The 23,927-nt window shown below is 41.5% G+C and overlaps 1 protein-coding gene across 13 annotated transcripts in view; it reads left to right on the top strand.

The window, feature by feature from the left end:
* FRYL (FRY like transcription coactivator) overlaps positions 1-22,612 on the top strand; it is a 358,656-nt gene extending 336,044 nt beyond the window's left edge. For 10 of the 13 annotated variants that reach the window (XM_056557831.1, XM_056557771.1, XM_056557850.1 and 7 more), the window contains 9 exons: positions 1,360-1,613; positions 3,762-3,969; positions 5,607-5,756; positions 7,125-7,223; positions 11,370-11,438; positions 13,995-14,012; positions 16,639-16,749; positions 18,220-18,416; positions 20,477-22,612. In XM_056557831.1, coding sequence (XP_056413806.1) covers positions 1,360-1,613; positions 3,762-3,969; positions 5,607-5,756; positions 7,125-7,223; positions 11,370-11,438; positions 13,995-14,012; positions 16,639-16,749; positions 18,220-18,416; positions 20,477-20,735 — 1,365 coding nt within the window. In that variant the 3' untranslated portion in view covers positions 20,736-22,612. The remainder of the gene's footprint in view (positions 1-1,359; positions 1,614-3,761; positions 3,970-5,606; positions 5,757-7,124; positions 7,224-11,369; positions 11,439-13,994; positions 14,013-16,638; positions 16,750-18,219; positions 18,417-20,476) is intronic. The other 3 variants (XM_056557761.1, XM_056557808.1, XM_056557841.1) reach the window with 1 other exon arrangement.
* The last annotated feature ends 1,315 nt before the right edge of the window (positions 22,613-23,927 follow it).

Genomic DNA, 23,927 nt, shown 5'->3' with positions numbered 1-23,927 from the left:
TTGTTGTGGATTTTTTCCCGACAACTCGGAGGAGTTGGAAACCAAAACCAACAAAACCCACGTGCGACAAACAGGATGCGACATAATAATAAATACCAGGGGAAAAAAGCAGTCGGGTAAGAAAACAACATAGACTTACAACCCGATTTTCTAAGTAAATGAGGGCCCATGTGTGGACCGTCCTGGTCTGCCAGAAGGAAGCCTGTCCTACATGATGTCCTAATGGGACCTTTTTACACACCCAACCTTTTTTTAGAGCTGGAAATAACAAAAAAACTACAAATAGAGCTTAAAGGGGTACTCCCGTGGAAAACTTTTTTATTTTTATTTTTTAAATCAACTGGTGCCAGAAAGTTAAACAGATTTGTAAATTACTTCTATTAAAAAATCTTAATCCTTCCAGTACACTTAATGGGTTGTATACTACAGAGGAAATGCTTTACTTTTTAGATTTCTCTGATGTCATGACCACAGTGCTCTCTGCTGACCTCTGCTGTCCATTTTAGGAACTGTCCAGAGCAGCATATGTTTGCTATGGGGATTTTCTCCTGCTCTGGACAGTTCCTAAAATGGACAGAGATGTCGGCAGAGAGCACTGTGGTCATGACATGAGAGAAATCTAAAAAGTAAAGCATTTCCTCTGCAGTATACAGCTCCTAAAAAGTACTGGAAGGATTAAGATTCTATTTTTTAATAGAAGTAATTTACAAATCTGTTTAACTTTCTGGCACCAGTTGATTTAAAAAAAAAAAAAAAAAAAAAGTTAACCACAGGAGTACCCCTTTAAGCAATGTATATAAAAAATATTTTAGTGAAGATGTTATTTTGAGATTTTTAATAATATTGAAGATACCTGTTGCTAGTTGTAGTGAAAGTTCTGCGTGTATGTATGTCAGACCTTTGTATGATATTAGGCTTTATTCACACATTGTTCAGCCTGCAGTCAAGTACACTGGCGTCATTTACAGAGATTTGATTCTTAACTATTCATCTCAGCATGGATCAAGGGGAATTTAACATTTTTATCTCCTTTTTTATTTTTTTTCACGATTTGTCACTGTTTAGAGTTCTCATTGAACCTTTTGCTTTCGAAGCTACTCTAAAATTATATAGCTATGTCATAGTCTGACTTTTTGCTGTGGTCATCAATTTATCTTGTGCGATTTGTCGTAAGTTCACTCCGACCCTGACCTGGCTATACTAAGTATACTAGCACCATAGTTATCACATGCTGTGTAACCATTTAGTAAATTTGGCGCATTACACCACACAAATGAAAGGTGTAGAAACATGATTTGCCAACACTACCCTTGATAACGGTCTGTGGATCTAGTGTTGATCGAGCCGGTTTACTTTCAGGATGGCAGCCCAGCTGTAAAGGACGAGCAGTTGAGCACAGCGAGTGAAGACACCGGCTCATACGTGGCGCAGGAGCAGCATGAAGCTCTGATTTGTCAAGAGCCTCTAGAAGTGGAAGAACCATGTGATGCACAGGAGCCGACCGCTCCCGACAGCCCCCCGGATTCTGTCTGTGAAGATGATGTCACGCTGGCTTTAAAGGAGCTGGATGAGCGATGTGAGGAAGAAGAAGCTGATTTTTCTTATTTATCAAGGTTAGCCTTATTACCTATGAAATCTTTATTAGCCTACTTATTGTATTATTTATTATTATTAATAAGCGAAGACAACTTGGCAGGTCTCTTACTCTCCAGTTTACTATTTGATTATTAAGACTTTTCCAAGGAATATTGGCTTATGATAATTTGAATGTTGGCGTATGATCATTTCCTTTATGCAAACTGACATGAGAAGCGTTGCCCGGTCTACACAATCTGAGGCTTTGTTCACATGCAGCATTTTGTTCCCAGTAATATCATGGATTTTGTTCCTGTGGTTTCCAAAATCACAGCATTAAAATTTGCTGGTTTTACTGCAATTTCTGCACAACCGCAAAAATGACCATGGCATATCCACAGATTGCTATCAGCATAGATTAAACATGCCACTGAAACCACACACTCCTGCATTCACCAAGTGCCACACAATGTTATGCCATTTGTCGCTATTATTTGCAACATTGCTCGGCCATTAGTAAACACATGGGGGACGTGGTTTTTGGTGCATGTCCACGCGGAATTTTGCTGGAATATTCCGCACTGACCTTCCGCTGCAGCAGAGCCCCATTGATTTTAATGGGATTCTGCCACATTGTGCACGCAGTGGAATTTCTGCGACAGGTGTTTCTTCTGCTAAAATCCCGATTCTGTCATCCACAGAAAGAATAGACATGTCTATTCTTTCTTCGGATTTCACTTGGAAATGCATTGTCGTCTATGAGACGGCGCATTTCCAAGCAGTCCTAGCACCTGGCGGAACTTTCTAATGTGCGGAATGTTCGCCCGTGTTTTCCTGTCAGACATTCCGCACATTTTCGGCCATGTAAACATGACCTAAGACTGTGTAGGGACACACCCCAATAACAAAGGGAATGCTAACATTCCGTCATCAATTAATTTATACATTTCCAGGGGGACATAACAGAGGAATGGTCGCCATGCCCCCTCTATATATCTCTATGGCAGAGCCTTTCTGGTATCTTCAGCTCTCCCATAGAGATATATGGAGGGGGCGTGGCGGCCCCCACTTCGTGCAGGGTCATGATGCGCCCTTCTCGGGGATAGCTGGGGCTCCGTACAGGAGAAGCCCCAGCGGTCAGACCCCCGCGATCTAAAACATACATTTTCCAGCATGAAACTTTTCCTTTAAATGTTTGTAGGTGGATCCTGATTATTCCTATAGGATCTGCTGATATAGTAATAGCTATGGGAACAGCCTGACATCTGCAAGGGTTAGACGCTCTGTGTCCGCAGCCTATCTATAGTACATTGTGTGTTACTCTTTGCCATTTCTTAATAGCAAGTGCTTATAGAGATAAACCGGGGTTAAAGTACCGAGCGCAGTGATGCATGCATTATAAAACGCGACTAAATAAAAGTAGTCTTTTCATCCGATCCCCATTCCCGATACTTAGCTGTCGGCTTTATATTAAACAGATGCTGCTGGTAGCATGTTAAAGGATTCCTGCTGTAAATGGTTGAGGGCCTTGATTCATTTGTCTGCTGAGCAAGTGCATCACGTGCGCGCTCTTTTGGCAGAAAACAGGCGGCACAGGATCATTAAATTGATCGCCCTAGAAATGCAGGCTCTTTAGGCTGTTTCTTGCCTACCCTATACACAGATATTACTTTAGATAATTAAAAAAAAAAAAAAAAGTGCGTCTGCTGCAGCCACCCTTGGCCGGTCTCCAGCAAGTCATTGTGTATTCTGCCTGCATGTCCTGAAGATCAGCCTACCAACAAGATAGCATGTAGATGGCAGCTAGCAGTGCGATGTTTCACTTCCTCTATGGAGATGTCGTCTTCCTTTTTGATAAGCAAGAAGGCTTTCAAATTTATCTATTCAGCCTGTGTTGTGAGGCTGTTTGGGGAGCTGAGCCTGTAAGTAAGCGATAGAGACAACCTGGGTGTGTTAGATGTTATATGTGGAGCAGTGCTCCTTGTGTAGAAACATCTAGTGCAGTGTTTCCCAACCAGGGTGCCTCCAGCTGTTGCAAAACTACAACTCCCGTCATGCCCGGACAGCCGGAGGCTGTCCGGGCATGATGGGAGTTGTAGTTTTGCAACAGCTGGAGGCACCCTGGTTGGGAAACACTCATCTAGTAGCTTATTAACTGATAATAACAACTTGTGCTTTAATTGTAGCCAAGATGATGGGGAACCGGATGGCTATCCAGAGGTCCAGGCGTCTCCTCCACCTTCCCCTTTTCTCTCTGCTATACTAGCTGCCTTCCAGCCAGTGGCGTATGAGGATGAGGAAGAAGCCTGGCGCTGTCACGTCAATCAGATGTTGTCCGAGACAGATGGGTCGTGTGCTGTGTATACCTTTTATATCTTCTCCAAGCTTTTTCAGGTCAGTCTGCCCGCTATTACATGTTAAATAGGATTCATACATTGTAAGTAAAACTATTCTCTGACAAAAAAAAAGTTACGGAACAACTGAGCCGACCTAAAAAAATTACTTGGTTCTCTAAAATCATAACATGGTGGATTGGAGAATCCAGGTTTAAGGAATAGCAGGACTGTATTTTGCTTTATATAATCCAATCCTGTATTTAAATGGCCAGTTTGGGCCTCATTCACATCCTATTTGATGGGGTTACATTACAGGTATACCTTGGGGTACCAGCAACAAGATATTTTAGCATATGTTGCAACAAACCTATTGACTTTATTAGACTGAATGTAGTCTACTAGGGGGTATGTCTCCCAAACATAAACTTTTTTTATTTTTATATTTTTGCAGTACTCGGAAATGTAGTGTATAAGTCCAGGGAAAAAGTATACATTTTGGGAAAAAGGTCAAAGGCTAGTAGATTTAATTCAGGTATATTGAGATATAAATGGGGCCTTAAAGGGAACCAATCATCAGATTTAACCCTATATAACACTTGGCAAAGCGTTATATTGGGTAAAATCTTTATCCTCGCCAACCCTGGGGGACGCTTCTGCCTACGGGGATGTTGAGGATATGAACTTAGAAACTGCTTCCCGCCGCGGCCGTAAGTAGTCCCCCTGGCGGGGAGCTCCTCTCACCTAGTCCGGTTCTACGGCCGGCAGCGACTCCCCCTCCGCTTGATTGATGGGCTGGGTCATCGCTCTGCTCACTGAACAGACGGAGCAGAGTGATGACTCAGTCCGTCAATCAAGCGGAGGGGGCGTCGCTGCCGGCCGTAGAACTGGACTAGGTGAGAGGAGCTCCCCGCCAAGGGGACTACTTACGGGCGCGGCGGTGACTAGTTTAGAAGTTCATATCTGCACCATCGTTGGGGGCAGGAGCGTCCCCCGGGGATGGTGAGGATAAAGATTTTACCCTATATAACGCTTTGCCAAGCATTATATAGGGTAAAATCTAATGATTGGTTCCCTTTAAACTAACGTCAATTGTCTCACTGGTGACACATATTGGTGCACACCCAGCTTTAAAGGGGTTATTTAGCAATAGCAAAACAGAGTTACATTCTTCTTCTAATTAACAGCACCACACCTATCCTCAGGTTGTGTGCAGTATTACAACTTTGCTTCATTCACTTTAATGGAACTAGGCTGCAAAACCACACACAACCTGTAGACAAATGTGGTGCAGTGCAGTCTTTCTATTGCATTATAACCCCTTTAAAAACAAACTAACTTACTGACACCGCCTTAAGAAAATGTGCCAAATGTAATACCTTGGCTCATGCTGTACAATAAACTCATTGCATCTGGCTACTCTTCCTTATGCCATTTTATGGTTGGCTTGTTAGCAATCTCCAACATAATTTTTTATCAAACTTTGTGTTTTAAGCCACGCCTATTATTGGCCACACTAATTTTTCAAGACCCTTTTCTAGTGCAATAAAAAGTTTATCCATAACACATAATATAGTCGACACAGTCGTTTTTTGGCACAACGTGAGCCAGAGTTCTGCAACTTTCAGCTTGGTAGATTTCACCCTATGTATATTACTGATGGACAGCCACCTTTAAGCTTGTCTTCTCTTTTTATAGAGCATTCAAAAAAAGTTTGGGGTGATAACAAATGATTCCATCAACTTCCTGGGAGAAAGTCTGCAGAGAATAGGCACCAAGTTTAAAAGTTCCTTGGAGGTGATGATGGCAAGTTCAGAGTGCCCGACAGTCTTTGTGGATGCGGAGACGGTAAGCGGCTTGTCCACATCCTGTGCGTGCTCCTCACTTTTAGACATTCTTTGCCTTGCAGTCTATGTCATGTACAATAAACTGCATCGTTACTGACATGGAGAAGACAAATACAGACTGGAAGAGAAAGACCGGCACTGGCGTCTCTGGTATAATAGATATCTCACAAGCTCCAGCAATCAGCAGACCTTTTAATGCTGCGGGCAAGCAGGTTCCTATAAGCATCGATCAGGGTGCTCAATCCTCAGAAACATAGCATAGGCTGGGTTCACACCACGTTTTTCCAATACAGTTCCCGTATTTGTTTTCAATTTGAAAACCGTACGGAACCGTATTGAAAACCGTATGCATTGACTCTCCATTGAAAACCATATAAGCCAAAAGATGCATCAGGTTGTGTCCGTTTTGCAACCTGTACAGTTTTGTCAGGTTTTTTTCCCGTACCCAAAACCATAGTCTACCACGGTTTTTGGTCCGGGTGAAAAACCGTATTGAAACGTATATGTTTTTTTTAAAACATGGGAGTCAGTGGGAACCGTACAGACCTGTATGTGCAAACGGTTCCATCCGGTTTGCACCATATGGTTTTGACTTTGCACAGTTTTTTTTCTTGGAATTTCAATCAAACAAGTGAAACTTTATTCATAATGGAGTGAAAAGTTACAAATAGAGATGAGCGAACTTACAGTAAATTCGATTCGTCTCGAACTTCTCGGCTCGGCAGTTGATGACTTAGGAGACTCTTTCCTAGGACTGTATCCACCTTTTCCAGCCCACAGGAGCACCTGAAAGCTGAACTAATTTATGCAGGAAAAGTCATTAACTGCCGAGCTGAGAAGTTCGTGACGAATCGGATTTACTGTAAGTTCGCTCATCTCTAGTTACAAACGTATAATTTACTTTAAAAAAAAAAAAAACTGATGCAACCGGACATTATTTTTCAAACCGTATATGTTTTTTAACCGTATGAGTTCAAATTTGTACACACGTTTTGATAGAGTTTAGTCCGGTTTTGAGGAATCCGTTTTTCATTGAAACCTGATACGGGAACTGTATTGCAAAAAACGTGGTGTGCATGCAGCCATAGACAGTCACTCATGGAAGAAAGAGATTGAGGAGGCACTCTCGATTACGGTGCAGCAGGCTTTTTTATTTTCGGTGCATGCAGGGGCAGCAATCTGACTGACATGGAGAAGATAGACAGAAGTTTAGGGCAGCAGTCGGGTTTGGTTTAGTGTGTGTTGTTTGTCTTGTCTTGTTTGGAGGATTAGAGCTCCTATTACCTTACTATTATGGCTGTATTATTACTTTTGTTATTCCGTTAAGTCACTATATTTAAAGTTGTGGTGGGTCCATTTCTGCTTGCAGCTCATGTCAAGTGGCTTGTTGGAGACGCTGAAGTTCAGTGTGCTAGAACTGCAGGAACATCTAGACACGTATAACTCAAAGCGGGAGTCAGCAGAAGAGGTACTTAATGAGTATAGATTTGTTTTTTCTTTTTAACTTCCTAATATGTAACTATATATTTATTTTTAAAGCATAGGTGGTTTATCTTAGATCATCTTACTTTATATGTAAATTAAATCTTCGTAAAAACCTGAGGGACTTTGTAAACTAGTGTTTCCCAAACAGGGTGCCTCCAGCTGTTGCAAAACTACAACTCCCAGTATGCCCGGACAGCCTTCGGCTGTCCGGGCATGCTGGGAGTTGTAGTTTTGCAACAGCTGGAGGCACCCTGCTTGGGAAACACTGTTGTGGACACTTATCTCTCACAGTTGCATTCATGATTCTGAAGGTCCAGGCGACTGTCCAATATTTATAGGGGGTGTTGTAACTTTCCTTTAATAACAGATGTCTGGAATGAAGGATCAGGCAAGTTGCCTTTCATAATGATTGATCTGTTCTCAAGGAAGAGAAGTCTATCAGCAGCTTATTCCCCTCTTACTATTGAGAACCAGTGTGCACTGATCTAGTGAGACATAATGAGACAAGAGATCGTAAATCCTCCGACTTGATTGAAAGTTGGTGCCACAATATATCTGCAGACGTTATGGATACCATGGAGTCACCTCATGCACCTTACTTATCAGCATTAAAGGGGTACTCCGCTGTTCCGAACGCTGAAGCCGGCGGCGGGAGCTTGTGACTTCATAGCCCCGCCCCCTCATGACATCACGCCCCACCCCCTCAATGCAAGTCTATGGGAGGGGGCGTGACAGCTGTCACACCCCCTCCCATAGACTTGCATTGAGGGGGCGGGGCTATGACATCACAAGCTCCCGGCTGCAGCGTTCGGAACAGTTTGTTCGAAATGCTGAGCAGTGGAGTGCCCCTTTACATGGGCCCTGGCATTTAAAGAAAGCTTTCATGTGTCAGAGACATATCAAAAGTTTTGATTGGTTGGAGTTACACCCTGTCCAATCATGAGTATGAGTCGGGAGAAGTGCGCACACAGCGCATTCTCTCCCAGGCTCTATGTCGCTTGACATGGATTTACAATGTAAGTCTATAGGGCTGTCCAGGTCTCATAGACACAGAGCAAGAAAGACACATGCACTCTTCCTGCATGTTCTTTTCATTGGCAGTGATCCAAACATTAAAGGGGTTATCCAGGAAAAAACTTTTTTTTATTTATATATATCAACTGGCTCCAGAAAGTTAAACAGATTTGTAAATTACTTCTGTTAAAAAATCTTAATCCTTTCAGTACTTATGAGCTGCTGAAGTTGAGTTGTTCTTTTCTGTCTAAGTGCTTTCTGATGACACCTGTCTCGGGAACTGTCCAGAGTAGAAGCAAATCCCCATAGCAAACCTCTTCTACTCTGTGCAATTCCCAAGACAATCAGAGATGTCAGCAGAAAGCACTGTTGCCAGACAGAAAACAACTCAACTTCAGCAGCTGATAATTATTGGAAGGATTAAGATTTTACAAATCTGTTTAACTTTCTGGAGCCAGTTGAGATATATATATATAAGTTTTTCCCTGGAATATCCCAAACGATAAAAAGTTTTAAACATGTCCCCACAAGACGTGGCAGGTGAGTTTTAAGTCTTATCTTACTCGGAGAAGTAGTTTTGCAACAGCTGGAGGCATACTGACTGGGAAACACTGCATTAGGCTGGGTTCACATCATGTTTTTGCCATATTGTTTCAATCCGTTTTTCTAAAGAAAACCGTATGGCAAAAAAACGGATGGAACAGTATGGGAAAAAGTAAACTGTATGCGTTTTTAAAAGTGCAATAACTGCAAACCCCGGGGCCGAAGCCCAGGAGTCACTAACTCCCCTCTTTTTATAATCCCCTAAAATGTAACTCTTATTAGTATCTTATAAAATAATCCCACAAAATTTGTTAAAAATAAGTGTCAGAGTGTTGCTATAAACAATCCAAAATGGCCAGTAGGGAAACCCCTGTCTGATGAGCAATGTATTAGTGGCACTGCAGCATGCTGCAATGGCAACACAATGACGTGCAACTTAAAATATAGACACAGCCACCCCCGACATGTTTCGCTGTAAAAACAGCGTTATCAAGAGGCTATGTGGCTACATTGTAGCCACATAGCCTCTTGATAACGCTGTTTTTACAGCTAAACATGTCGGGGGTGGCTGTGTCTATATTTTAACACTTACACTGACACTTATTTTTAACACATTTTGTGGGATTATTTGATAAAATACTAATAAGTTACATTTTAGGGGATTATAAAAAGAGGGGAGTTAGTGACTCCTGGGATTCGGCCCCGGGGTTTGCAGTTATTGTGTCTTGGGACCCCTCATTCCCCATTTGGGGTGTTTTTGAGTTTTTAAAAGTGCATACAGTTCTGTCCGTTTTTATTTAAAATGTTGTCAATTTTTAATGGGAGGGGTGTTGGGTGGGGATTTTAGGATGCAAATGCGCATGTGCAAAGTAAAAACCGTATATGGCTCCCATATGGAACTGTATACATGTGCGTTTCCCATTGAAGTCGATGTTTAAAAAAACGTATGTGGTTACAGTACGGTTTTTAAACCAGAGACAAAAACGTGGTCAACCGGCCTAAGCCTACAGGATTGTCAGTCGGCTGCACTTTTCTCCCAGCGCAGTCTAGCCATTGGCCGGGGTCAGAACACCCAGACTTGTCTCTGACATTTTCTTTAAAGCGATAACCTTTACCTGTATTGCCCCCTCTCTTCCCCATCTTCTTACAGTTTCATGTGGACATTTATTGTGTGATCTATGGATTGGTATTACGCTTGTCTTTTGGTTGTGCTTTTTTTCACATTCTAGTAAGAATTGGGTGACAATAATTAAAGGGAAATATGTTTTGTACTGAGTTTTATTGTAGCAGAACTTTAACCTGGGATCCTAGCTGTAGCATTACCTCGTCTTGCAATCGGGAATTGTTTCTTTCGCCAACAGGTGATTCTGCAACAATGGCTGTCAGTGGGAAATAAGATTTACCGTGGACATTGGGTCCATGTCACTAATTGAATCAGGCACTGTATTCCTCAGAGAGCCGTCCCTCCCCTCCCCCGTCTTCCCTAATGCAGATCGCTGTGGTTAATTCACTGAGTAGCCTTTATTAAATTGAGACGGCCAGAGAAACACATTCTTCTTTCCTCATTGTTGCAGCACTTGAAGGTTGGCCAGAGGTTATAATGATTACTATGAAGAGTCTATAAATAGCTGGAAATGAATGGTCAGAACTGGTCTCTTATAAAGAGCCATCTCGTCCTTCTGCAAAACACGCAGTGCAGCACGTTCTGCTCACTGTACACTGGTTGTGTGTGTCCTGCCGGTGGGATAATAACTGGAAATGTGCAGATCCTACTTGTGCAATAATGTACAGATCTGCTTTAATGTGAGCAAAGCTTAGATACTGTAAGTAAAATACAGTTATACAGTAATGCAGTACACTTTATGTAGAACTTAATCAGTCTTTACGCTATCTACATGATGTTAGCGCTTGGACAGAATCTCCGTCCAGACTTGATCCTATTAAATCAGCTGCAGGGATCTCATGATATATCCCTTTCTATGTGTCCTGATAGGGCAAATAGACATCATAGAGTAGGAAGCGCCACAACTGAGATCTGCTCTAGCTCTGCCAAACCTCTTGTCTATTACTTGGATGCCTATTAAATAATACTGGGCTCAACCTCAACCAATGGCAACACCTGCATGGAGCTTGTTAGGCTCCCTGTCATTTTTAGATAAGCTTTAAAGGCGTACTCCTCTGCCCTAGCGTTTGGAACGTTTTGTTCCGAACGCTGGGTACGGGCGTGATGACGTCACGGCCACGCCCCTCAATACAAGTCCACGCCCCCTCAATGCAAGTCTACGGGAGGGGGCGTGGCAGTTGCCACGCCCCCTCCCGTAGACTTGCATTGAGGGGGCGTGGACTTGCATTGAGGGGCGTGGCCGTGACGTCATCACGCCCGTACCCAGCGTTCGGAACAAAACGTTCCAAACGCTAGGGCAGAGGAGTACGCCTTTAATATGAAGCTTTTGTTTATGTAGGAGGCCTTCTTTACGTCTTATGACTCTACCTTATTGGTCTGTTTGAAATATAATGATTTTTTACTATGTTTTGCACTTACCAATCGATTTGGGGTATTTTTCATTTATAGTGGCTGGACAACTGCAAGAAAACCTTTAGTCCAGGAGACAAGCGTCATGTGCCCAACACAGAAGCACAGGTAAGTGCTCTCCGGTCTTTTCCCGGTATATAGCCTTTCAGTGGACTGTGCCAAGATGATCTTGTTGTCCAGACTCCCAGCGAAATGAATTCACTGCGACTGAAGATTTAATAAGTATTGCAAGCTGATAAGATGTAATGTGATTACCCAGACGTCACCCGCTGTAACCACATTACTATAAGGAACCTTTTAAATACTCTCTAATTCTCTGCATTGACTGCCGGTCTGTTGTGTCATTCCTAGAATAAGATACCAGAATAGTCGAAGGCTTAGATGTGCAGTCACCTCTCTTATAATAATACTTAAGTGTCCTATTATGTTGACTGGGAAATTTACTACCAGCAGCCCATACCAAGCCTATAGGAATATAACCTAGTGACTCAAGGGGCACAGTGAGCTGCTGCATGCTACATTAACAGTACTAATGTGTGCCAGCTTACCGCCAGGGAGACCAATAATTCTTCCGCAAAGTACATTTGCCACACTTTATTTTACTTCATGCTTCCCATGGAGATTATACGTTGACGTTTTTGTGCCTCATATGAAGAATTAACATTATTGAAGTCATTCCTGATGGCTGATTTCATTACACATTTACTTTTCTTGAAACACATTTTCCAGTGAATTATTTAAAATAATTTATAAAGGGGTATTCAGACTATAGAAGATGGTGGCATACTGGGATATGTTGTAATTTGCAATTCACAAAAGCAGTTCTTAGAGTGCTACAAGAGAAAATGTCCAGCAAGAGCCTGCTTATACGGATGTGCCGTCTCCATCTATGGCCTCAGTGACTAACCCTTTAAGGATTCTGTTGGTTTCTGCAGCCGTCTTAGAATTGAGATTTACAGTGTACCCGGCAATAATTTTTAAACTGATCTGAACTAATCTGAGCATATACACTCGTTAAAGGGGAACTTAGGTACTTAACTTTTTATCCCCTATCCACATTGTCTGATCGCGTGGGTCTGACCGCTGGGAGCAGTGGTCAACTCGCCCCCTCCATGTAAACATAATCCTTCCAGTACCTGTCCTCTTTTCTTTTTCAATTTCGTTTCTGACCACAATGCACTCTGCTGACCCCTCTGTCCATGTCAGGAACTGTCCAGAGCAAGAGAGGTTTGCTATGAGGATTTGCTTCTACTTTAGACAGTTCCTAAAATGGACAGAGGTGTCAGCAGAGAGCACTGTGGTCAGGCAGAAAGGAAATTCAAAAAGAAAATAACTTCCAGTGGAACATACAGCAGCTGAAAAGTACTGGAAGGATTATTAAATAGAAGTAATTGACAAATCTGTTCAACTTTGTGGCACCAGTTGATTAAAAAAAAAAATTTATGTTTTCCAGCAGAGTACCCCTTTAATTCCACTGGAAGATTTAATATATTACCAGTTTTCTTTCTTTGGTAGAAAAGCTAATTGATATGTGTGTATATGTGTATGTGTGTATGTGTATATATATATATATATATATATATATATATATATATATGTGTATATCGATTAGCTTTTCTACCAAATGTGCGTGTATATATATATCATTTTTATTTTATTTTTTTATTTTTTTTTTATTTATTTATTTTTTTTTCTTTCTAGTTACTTGGTAAAGCCCTATGCTTACATTGGTAGTGATGTTTTCTACATGTTTTTTTGTGGTGGGTTTCCATGTTAAAAGACCACACTGGCTTTTACCTGTGTGAATATGCCCTACTACGTCATAAATTTATTGTAGAAATGAGGTCAGCAGAACTTTTGATGATGGTGTCAATTCAAGTTCTCTATGGAAGACATGAAAGATACAGAGGCCATAATCAAAGCAGACAAAATCAACTTCTCCGGGATAAGCACAAAATGATTGGAGCCTGGTGCACAGTCACATGACCTCCTGGTCCTCATGTATAGAGTTAGCAGCGTCAGCGGGGGCATTCTTCATTCCTAGCTTGATGAGATATCCCAGCTCTGACACCACTGATCAGGGATCTTCTCTTCCAGATAGGCTGTAAGAACGCTGGGTCACATTGGAACACAGTTTATATATAGATTAAGTGTAACTATAATGTGAAGTAAAGTTGCATATACTTTAATGAATATACAATTGATCCTATGTTATAGCTTATCTTATTGTTCTTATCTAGAAACCTATCTATCTGCTCTCCTGACTTGTATTAGGCTTTGAACTGTTGTAGCTGAAGAAGTGTAAGATTAGTAAAGCCAAGTATTATGGAAGTTACATCATTTCTTACTTACATTAATCTAGATGTAAACTGAATTTTAAGGTCAAAGGTAAACCCTTGCTTTAAAGGGGTGTACTACACTTCCCCAGCGCTGGAACACTTAGTTCCAAATGCTGGGATCGGGCTGCATGGGGTTGTGATGTCACAGCCATGCCCCTCATGACATCACGCCACGCCCCCTCAATGTCCGTACGCTGGGGCAGTGGAGTACCCCTTTAAGTCATTGTGACTGTTTGCCTGAGGTTTTACAGAACTCTGTCTATAACTAACTTTCCATCTTTTTTCTTCCTTTGTGTTTTTGTGACCTGCTCACCTTCTTGCTTAGCAAATGGAAGTTCTAGCAGTAAGTGATGGTTCTTGATTTCTCAAATACTTACCATGTCAGATCACAGCCTGACTTTCACCTGTCTTGTCCATTTGTTGAGCTAGCAGTGTTCTGCCATTGTAAAATGACAGTGTGCTCGGGTCTGCATAGTCTTTGTCCGTGAACTATTGACCGCTCATTGACATCTCGTAACTCATGGGCTGATTTGTCTTAGGGTTCAGTGTCATTCCCTACTTGTCTAGGAAACCGGATCATTTATCAATGTTTTACACTAAAACGCTCAACTTTTAGCGCGATCTGTCATATTTTAGTGCAGTTTGTGTTTCCTATTTGTTTTTCACTAACAACTACTAGAGCATTATCCATGCATCTATTTAGATATCCATGGACAAGTTACCTTCCAATAACAGGGTGTCACAATTAAAGGGATACTCTGCCCCTAGACATATTATGCCCTATCCAAAGCATCAGGGATAAGATGCCTGATCACGAGGGTCCCGCCACTGGGACCCCCGCCATCTCTGTGCAGCACCCAGCATTGAATGCTATGTGCGGGCTTCACGCCAATGCCATGCCCCTTCTGACGTCACACCCCTCAGTGCAAGTCTATGTTGTCATGCCCACTCCCAGAGACTTGCATTGAGGGGGCTTGGTGTGAAGGCACAAGAGGCGTGGCCATGATGTCACGACCCTGCCGCTCGCACCCCAAGTGCTGGGGAAGCGGAGTACCCCTTTAAGACTTTTTCATGCTTCATTTTTGGTGTTTGCTGTATGTGGTGGTTCCCAGCTACCAGTTGGGGTACTAATTTTGGCCTCTAGCAATACACATCAGAGTTCCTGTTTTTTTATGGTACTGTATTGCACCATGGACTGTTCTCTTTTCAATACAGAGGTATCCATAAAAAATAAAAAAAAAAATAAAATGCATGATGCATGGTATTCTTCAACATGGCAGCCTGTGTAAGACGGATGATGCTCAGAGGTAGCCAGCGCATATATAAATTGGGGAATCATCCTGATGTATCCCTTGGGTTGACACTATCTGTGTTAAGAGACTAATTTAAAAATATGTTATATACTGCAGACTAGGTGATATTTAAAGTCCGGTCAATAAACTATACACAAATAGAATTTTTTTAGATTTAGAAAATGTATTGTCCATAATTTATGGAACTGCATATTATTTAGCAGTATAGTTACTCTTTTTGTCCATGACACTCACAGTCCACATATCGTACACATAGTACAGAGTTGGCCAGATTTTTGGCGAACTATTTGACTACGCTGTATTATTGGAGTGTGAAAGAAAACGGAAGTAAAAGTGTAAGAACATATATATAACTGGTGGGTATGGTAGGGCATCAGAGGTGCCAGTACGAACAGTCCTAGATTACAGACAGGGCTATTGTACAAGGGGCCTCCAGCACCTAAGTGCTCCATCTTCCCAGGCACCTACAGCAGCATACCTTTGTTTTAAACAATTAAAGGGGTTATCCAGGAAAAAACTTTTTTCATAAATATATATATAAAAAAAAAATATATATATATATATCAACTGGCTCCAGAAAGTTACCGTAAACAGATTTGTAAGTTACTTCTGTTATAAAATCTTAATCCTTCCAGTACTTATGAGCTGCTGAAGTTGAGTTGTTGTTTTCTGTCTAAGTGCTCTCTGATGACACCTGTCTCGGGAACTGTCCAGAACAGAAGCAAATCCCCATACCAAAACTCTTCTACTCTGTGCAGTTCAGCAGAGAGCACTGTTGCCAGACAGAAAAGAACTCAACTTCAGCAGCTGATAATTATTGGAAGGATTAAGATTTTTTAATAGAAGTAATTTACAAATCTGTTTAACTTTCTGGAGCCAGTTGATATATAGAAAAAAATTAAAAAAATTTTTTTCTGGTATACCCCTTTAAGACCTAATTCAGACCGCAGTAAATTACCCATATTTTTAGGATGTATTTAACCCTATGATGATCTAAGTGTAGTTCACTTTAATCACTTGAATGGGGTCTTGATCCTACAGTCATATAACGGATTGTAAAATAGGGCCACAATATGGGCGTCTGAATGTGGCGGGTACAGTGTTACTGGGCAGGGGGCTACCACAAACAAAATCTTTAGAGCAGCCTTTAACTGACCATAAGCGTAAAAGCTGCGGCAACCACTTATCCCCCACTTTAAAGCAATGGTCATATCTGTGCAGCGGAAGAATGCTAGATAAAATAAGAAGCGAGGCTGCGTATGATCTGTACTCGTCTAGTTGTAGGACAGTGATGCATGAATTGCATTGTATCATTGGGATTGCTGAGACCCTGAGCCGTCAGTAGATCTTTTATATGTAATACATTGCGGCCCTCTTGTCTTAGTTACATCACTAGGACGTTCTCATTTTTTGGGGAATTTCTTTATTTTGCTGGCTTGCTATGTTCGTCATGAAATGAATCTACTAGGCTGCTTGTTCCTAAGTAGCACGTGTGATTGCGTCTTCCGTGTTTCCCATTTAACACAATTCTCGTCGCTGTGTAGTTACTAGTAGTCTGACCCTCCTCTTTCCTTGTACTAAACCAGTAACCATATTTTGATTGTTGTATGAACATTGTTACCTTTACTCATGCAATGGGATTTTATATTTTTGTAGGAGCTGGAGCTTTGTCGGAGGCTTTACAAGCTGCACTTCCAGCTTCTCTTGCTGTTCCAGGCTTACTGCAAGCTGATCAGTCAAGTGGACACCATTAAGAAGCAGACGGAGGTACGGAACACCACACATTTATGAATAGATAGAGAACATTGCTAGGTGCCCTGTCTTTTATCTCCCACATGTACCATCACTAGTCCTGCCAGCTACATCACATTCTGTCAATGCTTTTTACATCCCCAGGCAAATCTTGATAAAATGGCTCTCTAGGCATAGTCACAGTTCATAGTCTTCATAGTCTTAAGCCAACGATTCCCAACCAGGGTGCCTCCAGCTGTTCCAAAACTACAACTTCATAGTCTTAAACCAACGATTCCCAACCAGGGTGCCTCCAGCTGTTCCAAAACTACAACTTCATAGTCTTAAACCAACGATTCCCAACCAGGGTGCCTCCAACTGTTCCAAAACTTTAACTTCATAGTCTTAAACCAGCGTTTCCCAACCAGTGTGCCTCCAGCTGTTGCAAAACTACAACTTCATAGTCTTAAGCCAACAATTCCCAACCAGGGTGCCTCCAGCTGTTCCAAAACTTTAACTTCATAGTCTTAAACCAGCGTTTCCCAACCAGTGTGCCTCCAGCTGTTGCAAAACTACAACTTCATAGTCTTAAGCCAACGATTCCCAACCAGGGTGCCTCCAGCTGTTCCAAAACTTTAACTTCATAGTCTTAAACCAGCGTTTCCCAACCAGTGTGCCTCCAGCTGTTGCAAAACTACAACTTCATAGTCTTAAACCAGCATTTCCCAACCAGGGTGCCTCCAGCTGTTGCGAAACTACAACTTCATAGTCTTAAACCAGCGTTTCCCAACCAGGGTGCCTCCAGCTGTTGCGAAACTACAACTTCATAGTCTTAAACCAGCGTTTCCCAACCAGGGTGCCTCCAGCTGTTGCAAAACTACAACTTCATAGTCTTAAACCAGTGTTTCCCAACCAGGGTGCCTCCAGCTGTTGCGAAACTACAACTTCATAGTCTTAAACCAGCGTTTCCCAACCAGGGTGCCTCCAGCTGTTGCAAAACTACAACTTCATAGTCTTAAACCAGCGTTTCCCAACCAGGGTGCCTCCAGCTGTTGCAAAACTACAACTTCATAGTCTTAAACCAGCGTTTCCCAACCAGGGTGCCTCCAGCTGTTGCAAAACTACAACTTCATAGTCTTAAACCAGCGTTTCCCAACCAGGGTGCCTCCAGCTGTTGCAAAACTACAACTTCATAGTCTTAAACCAGTGTTTCCCAACCAGTGTGCCTCCAGCTGTTCCAAAACTACAACTTCATAGTCTTAAACCAGTGTTTCCCAACCAGGGTGCCTCCAGCTGTTGCGAAACTATAACTCCCATCATGCCCGGACAGCCGATGGCTGTCCGGGCATGATGGGAGTTGTAGTTTTGCAACAGCTGGAGGCACCCTGGTTGGGAAACACTAGTTTAAGCTATTGTCGTCCTATATAATGTATCACCTACTGTAAATTATAATAATATTAGGAATAACAAAAGATGAAGTCTGATACAGTGGCAATTGTTTTTCAGGTGGTAAACATGTCAGATGAGCTTTGTGCGCTGGAGGCCTGTCTGAAAGAGGCAGAGGCCACATCTAATATCGGCTTAGAGGACTGTGACTTTTCAGAATTCTACCAAGCAAGCACAGAGGTTGCTGTCCACTCTCTTATTGAAGCCCTAAGAGGAAAAGAATTTGTGTCTGCCATAACACAGGTCAAGGCATTCAGGTAAAGTGCAAAGCAGGGATCACATGGGTAAATTAACTTACAAACTAGATAGACCATCGTACTTAGATCGGTGGGGGGCTGATTCCAGGCAGCCCCCAATAAGCTTTTCTATGAGAGGCCATGCACTTTTATATTATTAAAATATTCATACACAACAGTTGCCTTTGAAATAAAACCCTCTCTTTTTAAGTAGGATTTATTTAGACAAGCTGCAGCCTCTTTTAAAGGGGGTCTCCAGGAATAGTAAAAGAGCTAATTTCTTCAAAAAACTAAAGCACACATGTTCTTAGGTTGCGTAAGGTATTGCAACTTGGGCCATTTATTTTAATGAAACGGAGTTGAAATACCATACACAACATAGGGACAGATGTGGTGCTGTTTTTGAGTGAAATCCGCTGTTTTTTAATCCTGTATAACCCCTTTAATGTTCTCCTGGTCCTTTCATAATTTTCCTATTAATAGCAGCGGTACACGGTACTGCAGTGTTGTCCCATTCAAGTAAATATGACTCCATATGGCTTGACTAGAATGACATTGCATATACGCCAGTTCATAAACAGGAGTAAGGTAGAAGCAAGGGTTTGTTTCTTTTCTACTCCTATTCCAGAAACAGCAGAAACAGTGCCCCCTGTGCCCATGTGCTGTGTCTGGTATTGCAGAACTGAAGCGAAGCTGCGCAGTACCAGTCACAGAGTTGCTTCTGAGAGAGAGAGAGAGAGAAATTAGATTCCCCTTTTATTTTTCTTAATGTTATGCAAGCCTTTTGAGGAGAAACATTATATTGTCTCTTAACTAGTCTCTAAGCCAGTGCTTCCCAACCAGGGTGCCCCCAGCTGTTGCAGAACTACAACTCCCAGCATGCCCGGACAGCCTTTGGCTGTCCGGGCATGCTAGAAGTTGTAGTTTTGCAACAACTGGGGGCACCCTGATTGGGAAGCACTGCTCTAGTGACTTTTGGCTTTTAAAGGGGTACTCCAGTGGAAAACTTTCTATTTATTTATTTTTTAAATCAACTGGTGCCAGAAAGTTAAACAGATTTGTAAATTAGCAAAAAAAAATAGTTTATTTTGAGCACTGGCGCTGTTATCGGTGCAGATCAATTCTAACATGTTTTGGAAATTAGCGATTTCCTTAATCATCTCTGAGGAAAGAAATCGCTAATTTCCGAAACGCGTTAGAATTGATCCACACTGGAAACTGTAGTGACGTCACTGTCAGCCGGATCATTTTTTCATATCACAACAAGCCGGTTGTTAGACACCACCGGCCGGGGCAGTGTCCCGGCATACGCTATCAGAAAACGGCACACAGATTCCACTGTAACCACTATCTGAAGGTATCACCACCCACATCATCATACCGAGACCGTAAGTGGAATTACAAATGTTATAATCAAAGTGCATTATGTATCTTCATAAGGAATATTAGTAATTATTTAACAATAGGAATCAGCACGCTTACCAGACAGCACTATACCACCAATTTTTAGACTTTTAATTAAATCATAAAAAATTAATAGTTACCATTACATCATTAGCATTGTTAGCGCTGACACCAAATTAATAAAGATTTGTAAATTACTTCTATTAAAAAATCCCAATCCTTCCAGTACTTATCAGCTGCTGTATGATCCACAGTAAGTTCTTTTCTTTTTTTAAATTTCCTTCACTCTGACCACAGTGCTCTCTGCTGATGCCTCTGTCCAAGTCAGGAACTGTCCAGAGCAGGATAGGTTTGCTATGGGGATTTTTCTCCTACTCCAGACAGTTCCTAAAGTGGACAGAGGTGTCAGCAGAGAGCACTGTGGTCAGGCAAAAAGAAAAGAGCTTCCTCTGTAGTATACAGCAGCTGATAATTACTGGAAGGATTGTGATTTTTTTTTTTAATAGAAGTAATTTACAAATCTGTTTAACTTTCTGGCACCAGTTGATTTAAAAGAAAATGTTTTCCAGTGGAGTACCCCTTTAAGGTATATCAATCTCGAGACAAGTACAGGACACTGATATCTCACGGTTATGTCATGCTGCTGAATTTAATTGTAACGCTTTTTTGCTTTCTAGGATTATCTGGCCCAATGAAATATTTGGCAACACAGAAGATGATCCCATCCAAACCCTGATGCACATATATTTCCGACATCAGACTCTGGGCCAGACTGGCAGCTTTGCTATTGTTGGCTGCAAGCAGGACATGTCTAAAGCCAGCTCTAAGCTGATGGAGCTAAACCTAGAAATCCGAATGTCACTGCGCATGGTGCAGTCCTACCAGCTTTTATCTAAAGCCAAGCCCGTCACTACTATAGTGAGCACTGAGTTTTGAGCACCTGCTGCTGCGGAGGCCTCAGACTTGAAGCACTGGATGTCGAATGATCTTATAAAGCACCTTCCATATTTACTGTAAAATACCTTTAAGTTGCATTCTTTTTTTTTTTTTTTTCTCATGACTGAGCTCAAGCAAGTGGGATAATCCAGAGCCAGAATGAGAAGCTGGGAATAATGGACTTTTTAGTTCTGTACAGCGGATGTAAGAGTGAACGCTATTATTATTTGTTTTTGTTTTCCATATATTTGTTACATATGTACCATCCACAAGCTAAAGGGCTAACATGATGTACATAGATGTGCAGTTGCAATATAGCCCCCTCTGCCTTGGCATAAACCAGAGTGGCATGGTGGTGGACTGCAGTGACTTTCCCAAAGACAGTCTTTGGATCCCAGTCACTCTGGAGTCAGTAGGCTGGGCGTCATGAGGAGTATCCCATGCGGCAGGCAGGAGATGACCCATAAAGACATTGGAAACCATTGAACTTTATTGTTCATGTTGCTATTTTTGTTGTTGTACGTGTCTCTGTTTTGCTTTCTTGCCCAACATGATGGGTGACAGAAGGAACGCGTGGTTGTATCTAATGGTATGAATGTTTGTACATAGTCTTCAAGCATGCCTCAAAGAGTACTATGACATTATTTTTGGAGAAATTTTTATTTTATTAGATCTAACTACTCATAGCTTGTAAATGTTAGGACCTTTAATTATTTTAAACTGGGTTTTCCCCCAGCGTTTCTAAAAGAAATAATATATCTTAATTTTATTAGAATGCTGCTCAGTTCTCTGGTCAGTGCTTATGGTATAAATACAGATAACTAACCAAAAAGTAGCTGCCTGCAGAGACTTTAATAATGTATATTTAGATATCTGCTGCCCAACAGCACTCTCGATAGACACAACAGATAACTTATTTTATTCTGTATATATTCTAGAATCTACGTATGGTGTAAAACCAGTATTTTTTTCCCTTGTAAATGTGTGTAGGGTATTCAGTGTACAGAGGCTAAAGAAACCCTATTCAGAGTGGTGGTTGGAACAGCCATACATTGGCGACTATGTTGGGTAGCTAAGAATATATTGACAGCTCCTTGTTATATCCATAACTTATTCTAACAGTTATAGAAAAGAATCAACAAGATAAGCTACAAAAAATGATATACAGCGTTGGCAATACACATTCACTGTACAAAAAAAATGCATATACAGCACAACAAAGAAAAATACAGGTGTCTATGTACACAGATACATTTTTTGTAAAAAAGAAAAAAAATGAAAATAAAAAAGAAATGAATGTAGCCCCGTGATTCCTGTCTAAGGAGGAATATTCTGCAATTTTTATACACCTTTTACCCACTGTGATAAAAAAAAAACAGAAAGTATATATTTATTTCTGTACACGAGGATATGTATTCTTTATAAGCGACACATTACTTGGCATCACCTTTTTCATGGGGCCACTGGACTACCGAAAAAAACAGAATTATGTTATGTACATGTTTAACACTTCGAACCAGCTGACCTATGTACCGTAGGTGCCTCAGCTTTGAAGAGGTTAAATATTGAACTGTCTGCACTCTAAAAGACTGCAGGTATGAACCTGTAAGGGGAATCCATGTCACCTGAAGGAGCCACCGGACCCTCAAAGGAACAGCTGATCTGACCAGTCATCATGGCACATTAGTCCAATGTAATCACTGTATTTTATTTGACACCAGGCGGGGACGTGGTACTTTAGACGGTATTACTGATTTTCTTAATTTAAGAAATACTTACTGGGGACGAGTAGTTTTATTTAGCAGTGCATTATTCCTTACATCCTACCAGCCATTCTTTTTTGTTAAATAAAAAAAATGTATAATGTTACAACCTCCTTTTCTTGTCTGTTTTTTATGATGGTGTGAATTCTGATGCCAGTATTTGAATTATGACATCATTGTTTTTTCCTACCATTGCTTTGTCAAAACAGCATTGGATCCCAGCAAGAGGAAAACCCATTGTGGCACATTTATCATTGTATCTATGCCAATTTATATAGCCATGTTACTGCAAGAAGATTTGGGTGATGCAACTCATTGGTTCAAATTTAACTGTTGCAAATGCAACACTTCTCGTGCAGTTTCTTCCAATAAAACATCTTGCCACTTTATTAATAATGTTTAAAATACACCAGGTACAACTGATTTAAGATTTTTTTTTTTTTTTTAAGAAAAAAAGTATTGGATGGCCTAGTCACTATATTGTAAGGCCTAGTCACTAGTGTTGAGCGGCATAGGCCATATTCGAATTCGCGAATATATGGACGAATATTCATCATATATTCGCTAAATTCGCATATTCGTAATCTCGTTTTATTTTCGCATATGCGAAAAATTTACATATGCGAAAATTATCATTTACAAAAATTAGCATAAACGAAAATTCGCATATGCGATAATTCGCACGCCAGTCTCACACAGTAGTATTAGAGCCTTCTTTACACCACACAAGCTGGAAGCAGAGAGGGGTGATCACTGTGATGTGTACTGTGAAAAAAATAAAAATAAACGAATATTCGTAATTACGAATATATAGTGCTATATTCGCGACTAAAATTTGCATTGCGAATATTCGCGATCAACACTACTAGTCACAGGATAGGCCATAAATAGTTAATTGACGGGGTGATAACACCCGGCACTAGGGATGTCCCTATACTGGACATTTGCACAAGTACTTGGAGTCCCGCCAGCAGGTATCACGGAGGTGCGGTAAGCCACCTGCACTCTCAGCTCCCGAGCTATGCAGCACGCTCAGCAGCTGAGCGCGCGTCATAGCCAGGACCCGCATTACCCCTTTTAGATGCCGAAATCAACTTTGATTGCAGTGTCTAAAAGTCCTGAAGTTAACTGCCAGTTAGCTCAGGGATGCTAATGGGGATCACCGCGGTGTCCCGATCAGCTGTGAGGATGGCCGCAGGTCCCTTACCCTGCTCCCTGCGTCCGATTGTCACTTCTTTACTGCTGCCAGCCATGGCAGGCATCAGTAAAGGAGCACCGATAACACTGATCACTGCTATGCTATGGCATAGCATTGATCAGTGTATGCAATCTACAGATTTCATGTAAGGCTGCATTTACACGGCTGACTAGACCCGTCCCGTTCTTCTCCTGTCAAAAATAAAAACGTACTTTAAAAAAAAATAACGGA

This window comes from Hyla sarda, chromosome 1, assembly GCF_029499605.1.
Source record: "Hyla sarda isolate aHylSar1 chromosome 1, aHylSar1.hap1, whole genome shotgun sequence".
NCBI lineage: Eukaryota > Metazoa > Chordata > Amphibia > Anura > Hylidae > Hyla > Hyla sarda.
Note: the sequence above shows the minus strand (reverse complement) of the source record. Positions and strands in the feature narration are given on the sequence as shown.